Source organism: Buceros rhinoceros, unplaced genomic scaffold (genome assembly GCF_000710305.1).
Source record: "Buceros rhinoceros silvestris isolate BGI_N320 unplaced genomic scaffold, ASM71030v1 scaffold7892, whole genome shotgun sequence".
Lineage (NCBI taxonomy): Eukaryota > Metazoa > Chordata > Aves > Bucerotiformes > Bucerotidae > Buceros > Buceros rhinoceros.
The window spans coordinates 37253-54368 of record NW_010400724.1 but is presented as its reverse complement, the minus strand read 5'-3'; the positions used below and the strand labels follow the sequence as shown (position 1 = coordinate 54368).

At 41.5% G+C, this 17116-nt stretch overlaps 1 protein-coding gene across 1 annotated transcript in view; it reads right to left on the bottom strand.

Annotated features, from left to right (window-relative positions):
* CABLES1 (Cdk5 and Abl enzyme substrate 1) overlaps window positions 1-16242 on the bottom strand; it is a 33378-nt gene extending 17136 nt beyond the window's left edge. Inside the window, exons 1-3 of the mRNA XM_010132002.1 lie at window positions 16176-16242; window positions 13896-13988; window positions 7466-7543 (exon numbers count right to left, since the gene is read on the bottom strand). Coding sequence (XP_010130304.1) covers window positions 7466-7543; window positions 13896-13924 — 107 coding nt within the window. The 5' untranslated portion in view covers window positions 13925-13988; window positions 16176-16242. The remainder of the gene's footprint in view (window positions 1-7465; window positions 7544-13895; window positions 13989-16175) is intronic.
* Between the last annotated feature and the right edge of the window lie 874 nt (window positions 16243-17116).

Below are 17116 nucleotides of genomic sequence, written 5' to 3'. Positions count from 1 at the left end.
ACCTAGAAGAAGGTCCTGGGCAACTTTATCCTTTTCCAGTTCTCTATCACTACAGTCAACATCAAGCTAGTAAAGTTTTTGCAGGAGAAGTCTTGATTTTTTTACCTCCCTCCTCTAAGAGGCAAAATGTTCATGGATGCCTCAGCAAAGCTCTTGCTGAGAGCCAATTACCATCACCAAGTTGTTCAGGGCACACATCTTTGTGTGGCACCATGGTCAAGTGTGGGGCAGGAACATATGGGGGGTAGGTTTTATATATAAAGAAACTCAAGCTTGCATTGTGTTTTAGTAATTTAGACTACTGATGGGACTGAGGAACTGCACAAACCAATATCCAGCAGTAAAAGGTGCTTACAAAATGTGGAGTAGGAAAGATGGTCCTTGCTAAAGAGGCTTTTAAGTGAAGAAAACTTACTTCTTCCTCATTTTTTTATTTTCCTCTTTCGTTTTCTGAAATTGCTTTTTAACAAAGTTTTCATGAGATTTGAGCTGATGCTCTTAAACAAAGTAAATCGAGGGAACTTATTACCTTCACTTTTTTTGAGCAGGGAAAACTTGAGGAAATGAGAATGTAAGGAACAACATTTCCTTAGGAGGCAAAAAACTAGATCTCAGTTTCTGACAAAGTTTAGGGAGTTACCCTGATTTACATCAATGTCAAGCTCTAGATATGCTACTCATGCATACCACTTCCAGAACGTGGTGGAAAGAAAAAAAAGCTGAGCAGTGTTATAAACTACAGTCAAAACTAAGCATACTGTTTAGGTTATCCAGGACTGCAGAAAAAACCCAGAGGTTTTTCCACCTAAAAGAGTTCACAGATTTTCTTGGAACAGTACCAGGTAAACTGGGATCCCAAATTTTTGTGGGATGGAGAAAAGTTTCACTGAGCAGGCAGGTAAGAATTAAAACAGGAAATCTCACTATATCTCTTACTAGTCAGGCCAGGAATGACAGAATATGAAGTGGATAGCTACTACCTTTGGAAGCGTAACACTTCTTTAATGAATCAAATATTATGCTTTGACGTGATCTACAAAGCCCCATGCAAGACTCCTGCTGGGTACTTCTCTTAAATGACAGCAACAGTTGAACACTTTACCTGAATAATTTAGGAGTCCATTAATTATTAAATAGATTCCTAGATACATGAAAAAGCCTTATGCTTATTGCAAAGAGGAATCTGTTATTTAGAGATTTAAGCCTTTTGTATCTATATTTTATACCTAGTGATTCCTGACTGTCAAGATTTATTCTAAAAGCAAAGGTGATTCAAGAGACATCAAAAAAAGATACTGTTCTTATCTGTCACTGTAAGTAATTTCTATTTATCATATCTGTTTATATGGACAAGGACAATGACAGCTTTGGAAAAGATATGCTGCCAGGCAGTCAGCAGCAGATCTCCTGCTGCTTGAGACTGCCTAATTGATCAAGAGCTTTCTGATCCTAATTGCCATTAGTGTTGTTAGAACAACAACCCCAGTAGCAATTTACAGCGAGAGGAGGTGGAAAAACTCCTGAAAAGTGTTCTTAATGGGCCAGTATCCTTTTCTCTCTCTAAACATATGCAGGTGTTAGCATATCAGCTCTTGTCCTGATGTTTTGTCCAACACAGAGCAGAAGTTCACAATTTAAACTTAATAGCTTTTGGAGATTCATTGCTTAATTTCTATGTAAGGGAACAGGGCAACTCACAAAAACGAACAACAGTGGCTCTGTAAAATTCATACATGAGATAATTGGTTTTGAAGTGTCCTGTTATGGGGAAAAAGCCCCAGATATGTTTCTTTCTGGGAAGCTAATATGCACTTGGTTTTGGTTTTTTGTTCAATTTGAGGGGAGGAGGGGAAATGGGCTATGGTAAAGAAAAGTAGGGATGTTTCAGTTTCCCCATTATCAGCTAAACACAGATAGTTATTCTTCTCCAGGCCTACAGAATGATGAATGCTCAGGAAAAGCACTCAAGATTGATGACTTAATCAAAATTGCCTCACATACAAAATTCTGTTGGTGAAGAATAGCAAGAAATTTGGTAACAAATCTGAAGGATGTAACAGAGTACCCTGCTTTTCTGTGCGCTTATTGCTACTGTCCTTACAGCAAGTTAAACGCTCTTGTTTCTCCTGGAAGTATTCCCGTTTTCCACACTCACTGCAATGCTTGTTACCTGACCTGCCAAATAACCCGTGGCAGGGGTGTGGTGTGCGATACAGCCTCACCTAAATGCTTCTTCTTGCCTGATTTTGCATATGACTTTCTTACCTAGTTTAAACACTTAGGGTGAACAAAGATTTTGGAGTTAAGGTAACAAAGGCTGTTGGGAATGCCTGGCCTATGGACTCACTGATTGTTGTGGCTGCATGTTATTTGGGGTGATGGCACTGAAAACCTCTTGATCTCAGCATCATTGAACTCCTTAGTGTCCTGGCCAGCACTTAGTTAAATTCAAAGTTCATTTCAGCACTGATTTATCTTTAGAAACTGGGTGAAGCTGGTTTGTAGCATTTCTGAGAAAGATACAAACTCTTTTTATCTAATGCCTTCTGCTTTACTTCAGAAGAATGGTCTGCTTTCTGGGTTTCAATCCATTCACTCACTCGTATTGCACTATTCCCCTTAACTGGAGGCAAGGTTAGTCACAGGAATATCTATATTCTTGTCAAGACAGCAATATTCAATAGATTGACCAGTTTTATAAGGACATCCCGTATCTAATGCTCTGGATTTTCTGTCTGGTTGCCCATCACCTCCAGCCCCAATGGTAGTCAGTCACTGCGAGCCCAGTGGCTAAGAGTTGAATATAAAACCAGCCATGCTGCAGTGTCGCATCTGTGTGACACCACCAGCTCTCCTCCTCCCCTGGGTGCTCTAAATTAATCTTCTGGACAGGAATTCACAGGAACTCGGAAGCTCTTAAAAGGTTCTGGCAACATCACAAAACAAAATATTATAAGAATAGGTACGATTTCAATCTGTGAATGATTTTGCCATGAACAAAAACAAACCTATAAAGTCCCTTTTCAAAACCATGTTTTTAAATAATGAACCATAATGATGTGTACCAAAGGAAAAAACACAACAGAACTATAAACCCAATTAACTGCACTAACTTCATTTCCTGGGGTGAAAAGACAATATGGTACCTTCTTCCTTCTTTGTAACGCCTCTGACAGTGACAGGCACACGTTGCTGTTGCCTTTTGTGAAAATGCTTAGGCACTTAAAAATAGTAATGAGAACTGTATTGTTCTCAGTTGGCTGCAAGTATATGCAGGACACGGCATCCTGCAGCTGGAGCCCATCTCCAAATGAATAATTACTTCAAGTCTTATTTAATCCATCTGCAAATGGCTCCAATCTTTGATATACCTCAGAATTTCCTCTGAGGGCCTAAAGCAGGTCAGCATGCATGTGTATGTAAATGTGCTGAGTGCTTGTGTGGTGGGGCAGCTCTTTTGCTAGTGACCTGAGGCACCTCCTCCTGTCTTGGAAGAGGAACAGCGCCAAAGCTCAACTCCACTTGCTGTAAGTTTCCACTGTGACAACCTTTGACAAAGGAGGTGTGTGCTACAGCAGCTCATGAGTGGCACAAGGTGCACCTCTGATAACTGTCATTACCTCCCATTTTCTGCCCACCTGCAGAACTAGATGGGCATTAACTTTCTTCTCCTGCAGGGAAGATATAAAGTGGATGCTGTGCCAGAAATACAGTTTCAATACCCTTCACAAAGTAGCTCTTCCATTTTTTGGAGCGTTGTATTTAAATAAAGAATAACTTAAAGCATAGTATTAGCATAATGTTACCAATGATGCTTCAAATCGTATGTATTATTAAAGAGTACTGGGGTGTCAATATGACCAATAGTATCGCATCAGTGAATGGTGAGAAAGAAGAGGAAGAACAATTTTTATAAAGCACAAGTATGTCTCTACAGTGGTAAAAAAGGCTCAGTAGTCACTGCTGCCTCTCCTCATGCACGTGTTCTGTTTGTGAACTTCTCCACAAAATCTCGTGTGGTAAGAGCACCCATGTTTCACAGGTAAACAAGATTTTGTCCAACAGAAAATTTCAGGTCATGAATACTCTTTAGCCATGAAGATTTCCAATACACTAAAAAAAAAAAAAAGTAGCAACTGCACAACCCATCCTGCAGTACTAGCACTAGCACCTGAACTGCCTCGCCTCTAACCTGTGCACCACACAATGACTGTTTCATAAAAACATAATCAAAGCCAAGAATTCAGACATTATTGGTGTTGCTGGATCCTGTAAGTGCTACCTGCCTCTGCGGATCAGCCTGTAATAATAACGAGAGTATGTATTGTGTCTGTTAATTTAATATCAGAGGCAGTAACACTGTTACAATGCTCTCAGTCCAGGGCAGTCCTCTCGACTCTGCCCTTAGCCACCACTAAGCCCTGTGCAGGGTCTGATGACTTTGGGCTGTGACACCACAGGATGCTGGGGGCCAAGGGAGGCCAGCAGGCAAGATGCTCTGTGCCTCTTTCAGCTCCTGACTTGCAGTATAGCCTTCCTTACATTGCTTTCACATGGCTATGTCTGCTCTCACAGCTGCTCTGCTGAGGAATGGAGGAAGAAATGCTGAGATGGAGGAAGAAAAGCAAGCTCTGGTCCTGCCCATCACCCTACCATTGTCCAGGCCACGGAAACAAGTGAAGCTGTGCCCATCCTCATACCACCAAAGACGCCAGCAATCTTAAAGCAGCTAGACCTGGAGAGAATTTATAGCCCAGATCCACAAAAGTACCTGCCTCTCAGTGACTCCAGCAGGAGATAATGCATCTCAGAACTTTTGTCAATTTAGTTTTAATTTTCCGCTTTTCCCTTGCACAAAAGCATTGTAAGCTAAAACATTAGGTTTCCATCAGATACAAGGTACAAACAAAATTTTGAGGACAGAAAATTCTAGTGACTACTTCTGTTTATGACTTTTTTCTCTCTACCACTGTCTGCTTTACACTTTTCATTCCTGTTCAGCATAACGGAGAAAGCTAGAGAAAGTAATTCCTCCAGCACATGGTATCCTTCCTTCTCAGCAGCAGCAAGTACCACCAGATCAGCCTTCTGTAACTGCAAGTAGGAAAACCTACCATTCATCACTGGCAGCCTCTGTGCTCTTCTAAGGTACATCTCCTTTCAGAAGCCTGCTGCCACCTGCACTCTGGTGAGCTGCCAGCTGCCTGGCTGCTAGGGAGGGGCATTTGGGATACATATTCCAGTAGGCACTCAAACTTCATCCTCCCATGTACTTCCACAGCTCTCCTCCCTGCACCCCCCCAGACCTCCATCTGTATTTGAACAACCACCTAAAAACACAGTTTAGGGGGCTGGGGAAGGTTCTTGCTATTGTAGCTTGATTTAAGCATGGAGGGTGGGCAAGCAAGGGTCAAAATCCTGAGCACACTGCTTGCACCTTGTTGGTAAGGGGTGATGCTGCCCCATCCACCCTGGCCAAGTACATAAGGGTTTAGCTGTGACTGCAGGAACTGCCTTTCAGATAGGTTTCTAAAACGGAGCAGTTAGTGCAGTCTAGCTGTCAGCATCAATACAGCAGAGCTCTTTTGCGCTGCCTAGAAGAGGGGCTGTCAGCCTCCCCAAAACACAGCTGTGTCTGGCGATCTCGCTGGCCACAGTGCCCTCTAGCATAGAATAGTCACCCCTGCACACACATCCACCCTGCTCTCCTGCTCCTGCCAGGCCTTACTCCAGTCTAACTGCAGATATGCCCATGGTTCCCTGCAACTATTTGTTTCATTTCATAGATTATTCAGTAATGTTTGCAGAACATAAACCAGTTACGACATCTTGCCTGGCGACAGACATCAGCAATCCAGAGGTTCAGACAAAGCAAAGCTAAAGGATGCTGTCACTATAATACTTCAGATAAGTACCAGTGTTTCTCCCCAGTCCTACTACACATCCAAAATGCGCAACGAAGTAAACAAGCACTGTGCAGCCTAAGCAGAGTGGCTACAATTTATGCTATACTGCCTCATCTGTCATTTGTACCAGCTGTTCCTGGAAGGAGGTGCCACTGAATTGTTTCTCTCTTCCTCTGATGCTCTGGAAGAACGACAGAGGACATTTTATTGTAATATTGGCTTTTAAGCAAAAGGAAAACAGTGCTAGATTGTTTTGTACTGGCACTTGCTACATTCTCATCCCATGACCTTCTTGCTGCGCAAGCATGGTACAAGACATTACATGCAGAAATGCTATCTAGGTTTGCAGCCAGGCTTGTTACTGCTGCAATCTAGAAGGTATAACCAGTATAACCATAATCAGCACTACAAAATACAGTCAGTTTTCAATAAAGAGGCAATTTTCACAGGGCAATGACCATAAATGAATGACAGTGTACCCAAGACAAACAAACAAAGCTGCCAGTCTGTCAAGAATTTGCCTGATGTGTCATCACAGTTTAATTAAGAGAAAAAATGTACTGTAAGAGACAGGAGAGTCAGCTCTTCAACAAAGGTGCCTCCTTTGTTATTAAAAATAATCTCCCTTTGTTTTGAATTACTGATCCACAAGCAGCTTGTAGAACTCATTCCCTGGAGTTAAACAGCTAGCTGAAAATTACAAGCCAAATTCATCCTTTATGCACTGGATAAATTTGACTCTAGATGATCTGTGGGTCTTTCAAGCCTACCTCAGTGTATCAACTCAGTATTTCCCACAAACTTTGTACATTGTAGACGCTGAGCCGACACCAACTACAGGCACCTCTCAGCTCTCCAGCAAGCCACGCTCCAGAGCCTGCCAGACAGTCTCCTAAACAAATCCAGTTTCTTCCACTTTTGTAGTTTCAGTGGAAGAGGAAAAATCTTTCTCAGTCTTTGGAGAACTGCTTCAATCTGAGTAAACTTTTCCAGCAAGTCAAGGGATGCAAGGCAGCTCTATGGATGCTGCTTTCACCAGCTAAGAACCTGTATTGTATTATAGCCAAAATACACTTTTCACTGACTGAATGATCTGACCAATGGCTAAATATAGAATAAAAAGGTATTATGTTTAAATCCAAAATATTTCTCTGTAGTTCTGGAAATTGACACACAGTAGCACCATGCTTGCACTGAAGAATGAGAAAGATAAGACTGCTTATAAATAAAAGTTGTGCTGTCTAAAGTACTTGTTTTGTCAAAGATGAGTGAAGTCAGAAGAAACAATAAAAACAGTGCATTTTTCAAGAACATTGACTTCAGGATGGTAGCTTTCTCCAATTTAATAACCAAACATACCACAGCATGTAAAAATAAACTGGAGACTGAGAGCTGTAGTTTTAACCTGGTAATGTTCCACGAAGCAAATATATCTAAGCGCATTTACCTCTTCTCAGAGCAGATACGTAAAAACATTGGCCTCCATCATGCTGTTGTCCATTATCAGGTCTACATGCAGGCCCAGAAAGACTATGTAGTACATGTATAAATATACATACCCGACTTGGGTACAGTCTCGATATGGCAGCACTGAAAATATGCTACAGAAGGATCTTCTGCTGCTGATAAGGACTATTCTAAAATGTAAAAGAAAATAAAAGAAATCAAAGACTAACATTTAAAAATCCCACCACAATAAGCAAAGCAACAGATGTTACCGTTGAGGAATTTGTAATCACAAAATTTTCATCACAGATGATTTCTCTCTCCTCTTTTTTTTTTATCTCACAGGGAGGGTATCGTGCTATTGAGTCTTTTACAGAAGTGCTGAAGCCTGTGCCATACATGCATAGTGGAGTCCCATCCCCTCTACAGGCTTTCTAGAAAGACTATGTTTAAATCCATGACAGATATTGTTAGAAAGGCATCTACCCAGAGGCAAGGAGCCATTCTGACAACTCGCCACTATGGCTGAAATTAAAAAGACAAATCCAGCAGCAGCCCAGGTGGTACACACCACCAACCACCTGTGATACACACTACAGCTCTGTTGCTGACTTGAAGTCTGCATTTATTGGACAAGAATTTCCAGCTCCTGCTCAAGACTCTTCTCTGCTTAACCAAAGGATTTCCTTGATTTTCAGGTTCCTGTTCCTGAAACATCCTGATTCATGGACGAAGTGAAAGTTTGCTATTATCATAAGCTTTCAGATCCTTCTACTGTTTTCCACGTTCCTCTTGAGTCTTCTCCAGTTTTTCCTTATCGCCTTTCTTGGTCTCTGGTCCTGAGCAGTTGCACAGCATGGCAGATATAAACATCACATCTTTCAGTCTTACCTTTAAGATCAGTGGCTAACCTTGTACTCAGATAACACATCAGCCCTCTTGATTATGATGCTGCATTGACATTCAGACATGACTGATCCCACAGCTCCTCGCTCCTCTCCTCCAGCACACGTCTACCTCAGTCACTAACTGTCAGGGCTGAATCCCTCCTGTAAGCATGGCTTGCCTTCATTTGTTATAGGCAGGCAGCTCAGTATCTGGCTACATGGAAGCATATGTTATCTGCCTGCACAGGGCTTGGATCAGCATCCAGGCCACTCTTACAACAAACGTCTTGTATTTTGAACCAGTCTCCAAACCTTCACATCATCTGTAAAGTCACCATGTGGCATTAAATCAAGCATCTTAAAGCAACCTGTTTTACAGCCACATTATTACCTTTACCCATCAAACTCTGATATATCATTAAGCAAAAACAAAACCACCCTGAGGTCAAGACCCATTTTCCATAAAACTGCATGGACTGCCAATAGCTACATTATTATAGTTCTGGGAGATGCAGACTGGCAAGAAGCCAAGAGAAGCTTGATCAAAAACTAAGATACAAAGTGCCAGTAAATAACTGGCTGTTCATAAATATACCCTCTTTCCTTATTACCTTCAGGACACCAACAATTGTAAAACACACGCCAACAGGCTGCATCCCCCTGAACTCCTCTAAAACTCAGTGATGACAATTTTTGCCATCTTCTGATGTGTTACCCTTCTAAAAATCTCCAGTGGTGGTCCAAATGCTAGGACCTACTGCTAGGTTGTTTGTCAGGGCTACTGCATTTCGTTGCTCTGCTCTATAATGCTGAATTTTCTGACGTTGTGTGCCATAGATCTGTACTTGAGGATTTCACCCAAATATTTCATCCTCTGACCTACACTGGTCAAAGCTAGACAACAAGCCCTAGCAAGCTATTTTATTCTTTACTGTTTGAAAACCACCATATGCACCTATACATCTCATAGTAGTTATGCTGTTATTAAAAGTTTCCTTAATGGAGAGGCTTAGTCATCATTCTTGGAAAAGGTTTAGATACCCAAGAGAGCTGCGGCATGCAATGCTTGGAAAAATGCAAAATGATCAATTTTCCTTCTCCTGGATCATTCTGTTACAGCAATCCTGTCTTCTTCCTTAAAAGTATGTTTAAGAGCAAAGTGGTATTTACCCTTTTATAAAGGGTATCTAATAATAAACACGCATCCAAGATTAGGAAGTTCTCCAGCAGCAGCTGAACTATGATTTCATTGTTTGTCTGAATGCTGTAACACCCCTTACCCTTATGGTAAATACCTCAGATCCTTTAAGATGGTCTTAGGGTGTAGCAGTAATTATAGGGCAGGGGGGAATAATTTTTTACATTTGAGAATGGCAATCCACAAGCAAAAACCCTGGCATGTGATTAATTTTGTGCTTGCCATTGCTTATTGCTGAGTGGTTGGTACTCAGAACAGCTTGCTTGCTCATTGGAAGCCTTCTTTGCTGATGTATGAAACTTGGCACAGATTTCAAAGCTGACATCAGAAAGCATCTCTGAATTTGGAAAACCACAGTACCCACTAAGCATATTCCCCTCACTCCTTCTGGTTGCCTCTGGAAATATAGCTCTTCCACCAATGCCCTACACCTCCCTAAAAAAACCCCACCTCCTAATACTTGAAGAAAAACAAACCGGTGCTTCTATGTCCACAAGCAGAGACAACAGTGAGAAGTTACCACAGAAAACTTGCCGTTTGTATCAAAAGGAAGCAGACCAGAAAGGAAATAAAAAGCACCAAACCAGCCTCTAGATTTTTAAGATTTCTTTCCCTTAGGATCCAAGTATTGCCTCTCTTTCCATAAACTGGGGGACTCTCTTTACGTAAAGATCTCCTAGGCAGAGCAGGAGAGTAACCTTCACTGCCAGGATGCCACAAAACCTCATCTGCGGAGCTGCTGAAGGGGCTGGTGCAAAACAGCCTTAGGAGCTGGACTGGAAGAGAAGCAGGGAAATCAGTGGTCAAGAGCTCATCATGGAAGGATAAACCGGCACTTCATTTAGAGGTCTGACGATATGCTGCAAAACAAAAAAATGTTGAGGGCTTGCAATAGTTTGCTGGAGCAAAAAGTACAGAAACTTGTCACAAAGTATGCTTTGGAGAAGATGTGGAAGCCTGTTGCTGTTCAAGAAAAACAAATTACAGTTTACAGGAGGAAAGCATTTTCCTGGATATCAAGTCTTCAACAAAGGGTGTCTATGACCCTGCGCAGGTCTGAAGGAGCTATCTCCAACATCAGAAACAGCGAGTCAGGGTAGGTTTATGTGCCCTGATTGCCCTTGTGCCACCTACTGGGTAGCAGCCATGATTTTGGAGTCTCTCAAGTTCAAATTGGGGCTGTTGGAAGGTGGCTCAGAGAAATTATGAACTGTGAGGACGTTGGGAATCTTAAGAGTTCATGTGTGCATTACCACAACTAGAAGGGCAGCAAAACAGACCTTTCATAGCCTATGGGTGGTGTTTGGCCTTGGTTTAGATCTGTATAATAACAAAAAAATTGAGAAACCAGTGGCATGGGGATGGGAGAGGAGCATTGTTTTACTGCTTCTGTATCTGCTATACAAAATGACTCTAGAAATATTCTTGTCCCATTGTCACCATGGACTGTTTGTTTAGTTGGCTCAGGTTGCTCTTGCTTGTTTTGGTGGCCTGTTTCTGCTAGATAGTAAATCTTTTGCCTCCCAGTTTATGGAAGATACCACCAATAAACCTGCTGCTCTAGTGGCTACCTGTACTAATTCGTATATTAGAGCTAACTTGTCTTTCTTTTAAAAGGAAAATTTGTTTTGTGCTATTTCAGCTAGACTGCTTTGATAACCCAGTCTAGAAAACCAAATTTTCCAGCTCCTTTAATAAACCATATCCTACAAATCCCAAGAAACCAGTTTAACTGGTGCACAGAACCATCAACAGAAAGTTTTACAAGGACTAGCTGGTAAGCTGCAGTCTGTGTATAGGTGTTTTTCCTCTGTGCTAAACAGCAGGACTCTTATTTTAACCACAGCCAGTCCAGCCTTGTTGCTGGATTGCTGAAGGCTGAACCCAGAGCATCATCCCAAGGGCTGAGAGAGGGAGAGCTCTCAATGCCACAGGACGAGGACATGTCACTTTCCAGGTTTGGAGCTGCAAATAAGGGTAGCTACCAGAGACAGAAGCTCTGACCTATCATCCACAATGCAGTCCTCCTTGCTGTCATACTCACAGTCACAAACCAGTGAAACAATTATGGAAAACACCAGCTATTTTAAAGCCCAGCTATCAAGTTTGCCACTCAAAAATATATTCTGTGTAGACGTTTTCAAAGATGGGTTCCTCAAGTTAAGTGAAAGGCTGACATGCTATGACAGAAGGATCAGGGATTTTGGAGAGAACTCAGAGAGCCTGATTCCAGCATCTGGCTCAGCATGACCACACAAGTCGCCTGGGATGAGGGCACAGAAAAGAGCCCCAGGAAGGACGTCTATTCATTGCAATACCTGTGCTCCTCCATGTCATAGGGAACCAAGGAGGACACCAGCTTTAAAGGTCTGAAGGTACTCAGAAGCTCTTTGATCCACCTGAACTTCCAGAGTTCCTTTTCATCCAGAATGCCTATTAACTTTAGTGACTGCAACAGCACCCAGGCCCCTCGGAAAACCAGAGTTTGTGCTCACATTAATTACTGCTAGACTTAGCCGGCCTTAGGGGTGACATAAAGTGTTGGCTTTGCATTTTATTTTTAGGTAATACTGTGTGGCCACATTTTCAAAACTGTGTATCTTACTGCATTTGTGTTCCAGATAAAGAGATTTTTGTTATGATTATGGAAATATTCTCAAAAACTGGGTCTGCTGATAAAGGTAAGAAGTTAGCTGAATAACAGAAGCTTAATCACTTTTCTTAGCAAGAAAAATATTCAGTTATATTATCAGACATAATGACTGATATATATATATATATACTAAGAAAAAATGCCAGGATATATCCTACAAATACTTTTTTGCAACAGATGGAAAAAAGAGTTAATGAATCAAATATTTTTTCTTTTTATCCAGGTAATATTTTTAACAATTTTAGGATGTATTTTATATATGCATCTCAAAAATTAACCGTTCTCTGTGGAATTTGTGTAATACCTAATGAATAAATATTTTTTGCTATAAGAAATTCACATAGTGTGCATACATATAGTCTGTAAAAAATACATGCATATAGTCTGTAAAAAACAGACTATAATTAGAGGGCTGCTTTTCAGCATTGGATTCTACATGTATTTGTTGTAAAGACAATAATCAGCTGCTATGCAGAACAGTTAAGTCAACAGTTCTGCATGAGTCTGTTTACTACAAAAGCGGTTTCTAAAAAGTTGTCTCTCAGAGCCACCTTCTGCAGTATTTATGATGATTACTACCTTTCACTCCATTTAATTGTACATGTGAGAATAAACATGAGGAAAACATTGCTTGAGCCAAATATCACCTATCAGAATTCAATTAATAAAACCTGAGGTTCAATGTAATGTCAGAATTTCTACTGACCTGGTTCCACATTTTCTGATGGAAACCACAGGCTATGTGAACAAACGAGCCCAAAGGAATCTACATGGCTCTCACCCATGGCAGCTGTGTGAGAACAGTGGGATGTCTTAAGTCTACATGCAACCTGTTCAGGTAGTCTATTTGAAAACTATTCCATAAAATCAAGAGCCATGTGGGGAAATTGTCTTGGGAGAAAACTGCAGAGGGCAGATATCTTCTTTATAAGCAGGGAAGAGCTAGTTTCACTTCTGAGCTGGATGATATTGCAATAAAGAATGTATTTTGCTGATGGGAACACCGTGACAGGCACCATGCCTTTGCAGTACAGAAGTCCCTGCTGACCGCTGCTGTATAGGTCCCATGCCTATGGCTGTAATTCGGCCATGCCACAGCTGGGGGTGTGCCCTGGCTGCAGCTGCACCTTCTCCGTGACCTCTGGGAGTTCCTCTGCCTGTGTTTGCCTTGAAAACAAAGACCTTGACACAACCATCCCCAGCTGCATGTTTACCAACAAGCACTTTGCACCCAGGAGGACACAACAGTGTGACTGGTATCTGTCACTTCTATAATTTAGCTTGCAAAACTCAGGATTATCTTAACATCTTTCCCTGAACCTACTTTGAGTTACTTGTCCGGTAAGCCTCCTGCCACAGGCAGTCCTGGCAACCCAGCTAGCTTGATGCCTACCCTTATATCCACTAATAGATGTTAAATGCCATTCAGCCATCGCTAAACTTGCTCCAGGCAGGTTTGGCCACGCACCCCTCTCATATACAGCACCTGGCACTACCCTTGAAGAAATGCAACCAGGTTATGCCTAGTTTACCCTGACTGATTTTCATTTTAGGTGAGTAATTTGTAGTATGGAGACACAGGTCTTAAAAATCCATGGGCTAGCACTTCCATTGACCCAGACTTCACCCAAAGAATGAGTGTGCATTGCAGCCTGCACCTTCAGAGACTGTTCTAAAAAGGCCATTACTATGAATGTGGTACGTGGTAAGAGGCAAAAGTGCTCTTGCACAGGAATGCTGACACTGCCCCTTCCCCTGCAACCCATGGATTGCTGTTGCAGAAGCTGCTTTTGGATGCAGAGTACCTGCCGTTTCTGGTATCATGTTGCCGCATATTCTTGATAAAATGAACCTTCTTAAAGTTCTTTGGTCTGGGTGATCCTGAGAGTGTCCGACATCTGAAATAAAAAAAAAAAAAAAATCAGTAGGGGCAGGGGCGTAAGAAAAAAAATAAAAGTACTGTCCCTGTGTCACTAAAAACTCTACACAAAGGCAGGAAGGAAAGACAAGACAAATGATTCAAGTCACTCTGAGTTAGAAATCAGCAAGAACAGTAAAGACAGTAAGTCTGGAAAAGAGACAGCTCAAATAAAAAAAAATATTTCAAATAATAAAAGGCACCATCACCCCTCAAGCAAAAAAATCACATCATAAAAAACCTCAGCAAAACAAAACTTCCTGTAATCTGCCATGACAGCATAGTCTAAGCCTTCAGAAGAAAAAAAAAATTAAATTAAACCAAAACCTGGTAAATATGCAATTTTCCTCCTCACACCAACACCCACACTTTTGTATCTACCTCAGCTACTGATAAAGGGGCAACTGAGGAAAGTTCTTTGTTTTAATTTTAAAAAGATTTAAAATCTCTCAGTTGCAAGGATAATTCGTATTTGCTTTTAACTCTAAATATTACTTTTCACATTCATGACATCATAAAAACCAACTGAAAATTAAAAAAATTACCTCAGGAAAAAGAATTTCTTTCTTCAAAACATTTATCCTTAAATCTATTTTACATCTGAACACTTTTAAAATTGTAGTTAGAGAAAGAAATTGCTGGAGGGAGGAGAGATGAGCAAACAGCAATATCCTCCCCCTTCCAGCCTTTCTCTTTTTAATCAGCTGAAACCACAAGGCATGCAATAGCTTTTTCTGCTTCATTTCCATGCTATTTTGTTGCAGGGCACAGCATGGCCCTGTGGCCAGGGCTGCTGGACTGCAGCTGCTGCATCCTCTGTGGGAGCCAAGGAACAAGCACCCTCTGCTGATGCACGGGACTAGCACAATCCCTGTGTGTTGAACCTCCCTAATGTATTTTCCCATTCTCTCCTATGCATAGACAGAGTTCAGCAGCATCCCAACCCCAAGAGGTCCTTTTGTTGGACTGAAACCACAGACCACAGGTCTCAAGACACCAGGGACTACCAGTATACAAACACCTCTAAGAGCACCTCAAGGAGGGGACCCCACTCGCTTTGCCATTTCTGCCTTCCTCCTGTTAGTAAAATCCTTGAGATCACCTCAACCTTTGTTTGGAATTAGCCTTGTTAGCTCCTTCACAGGAAAATACCAGTAAGGGAGAATTTCTACCACCAACCCTGCAAATTAGCGAGTACAAACACTGCCTTGCAAAACATAATTTGCATATATCTTTTGCCAATTATATATGTTTGAATCATAATATGCTGGTAAGCAACAGAAAGCTTGGTAAAAATAATCAAGCCTTGGTAACAGGCTATTTGGTACAGCCTCTGCTGTTAAGGCTTCGCTCGGAGGTGAAGTGACTGCATATGGACGAACAAGGCTATAGGCTAAACATCAACGTAAATTAGCTGAATTACAAGTCCCTAGATAAACAGACATTCAAAATTAAGCTGCTACCTTGCGGAACAGTGGACCTGGATGCATACGACATACTAGTCAGATTACTGATCAGCCCATTTCTTAACTGTTGAGCAGTTGCTCCATTTTCCATCACCCCAGAGGATTGCCTAGTGACTAATTACTGTGGTCTTCAGAGAAGCTGTGATCTCCCAGATGCAGAAATAAGAGTACACTGAAGCTGCTGATATAACAAGGATGGTGGCAGATCTATTAGTGAGGTAGGACCCACAAACCTAGCAGCCAACACTCGTTGGCAGCAATGCTCATTACCAGAACAAGGTTGCATGTGCTGAGACAACAAATGATAAAAATCCATTAAGAATAAGAATATTTAAAATACTAGCCCTCAAAAGCTTACTTTATTAAACCAGCTGTATTACTTTTTAAAGGTACTGCGTATGGTAGAAGCTAGTAATTTCTGTTAGTGACAACTAAACTTCTTTGTCAATCAAATTCAACTTTTTACTTCCAGACATTTTATTTAAATAGTAACTTTTTATTTAACAACCTAAAGCCAAGGAACATGTAATTCAAATCACCTACCACCTTGCAGGGTGCATGAGGTTTCACTTTACCCCCTGTGAAGAACATCTTAACGTGAACACCCACCTACTTTCCAACATGCGCAGGGACAAGTCTATCCATGCATGTGCCTTACAGACAAATAATCAAATAATCAGAGAGAGAGTAAATAAAATGACCTCCGCAGTGGGGCATTTTCCTCGATGTCCTCCAGAGTCTCCAGAGAAGATCGCTGGGAGATCAGTCGACGTCTGCAGAGAAAACAGAACGCAAAAGATCACCATGGGTTGGAGGGCATAAAAAAGTCCTCAGAGGGGTTATTTAGTAAAGCTCACAAACTGCTGTTCACTGCCCGAGATGTATCTTTGAATACTAATGTTTAATCTTGATCTTTGAATATTAATTTTGTTCTCTTCTCTTATCTTACCAAATCAATTTCAAGTCAGCCAGAAGCAAATTCACTCCATACAGGCTTCTGCTGCAAAACAGAAGTTGAAACTTCTACTGCTCCTCAGTTTGCGCTTTCAGGTTTTTCTTCCTTCAAGATTTTAACAACTTTACACCAGACGCACATGTGCCGTGGTATAGCTTGCAATGCTACAAGTACAGTTCTTCTATAAAATAATGCAGAAATAGACCTACAGAGACTGCCTGTTGTTCACATCACCACAGGGGACGCTTTGCCCTTTGCCCTTTTTACCAAGTCAGTGTCACCCGTTTCTCAGTGATGTCCACCTCATCACTCCTGCGAGGAGTAACTGAGGAGAGATGAAAGACAACTGAACCAGCAGCAGTGGGCGCAAACCAGCAGTTTAAAAGGGAGCTCTGACCATCCCTCCGAGCAGCACAGATGACCTTAATCCTGTTTTAAACCAATCTTCTACAGCCAAGTCAGATCTCTCCTCCACCTTCAGTGAAATAAGTAAGGAAATCTTAGTATTTCAAGTTTTCAGACTGTTCTAGCAGGCAGGAAAGAAGCCCCAGCACAGGCTTGCCTTTAGCAGCAATTGCTGCTGCACAACCTCCGAACACCCAATGGTAGCACAAAACAAGGAGCTGCACCCAGCCCTCAAAAAACCACCATAAATACACACACACACAAAAAAGCATAAGATACAGC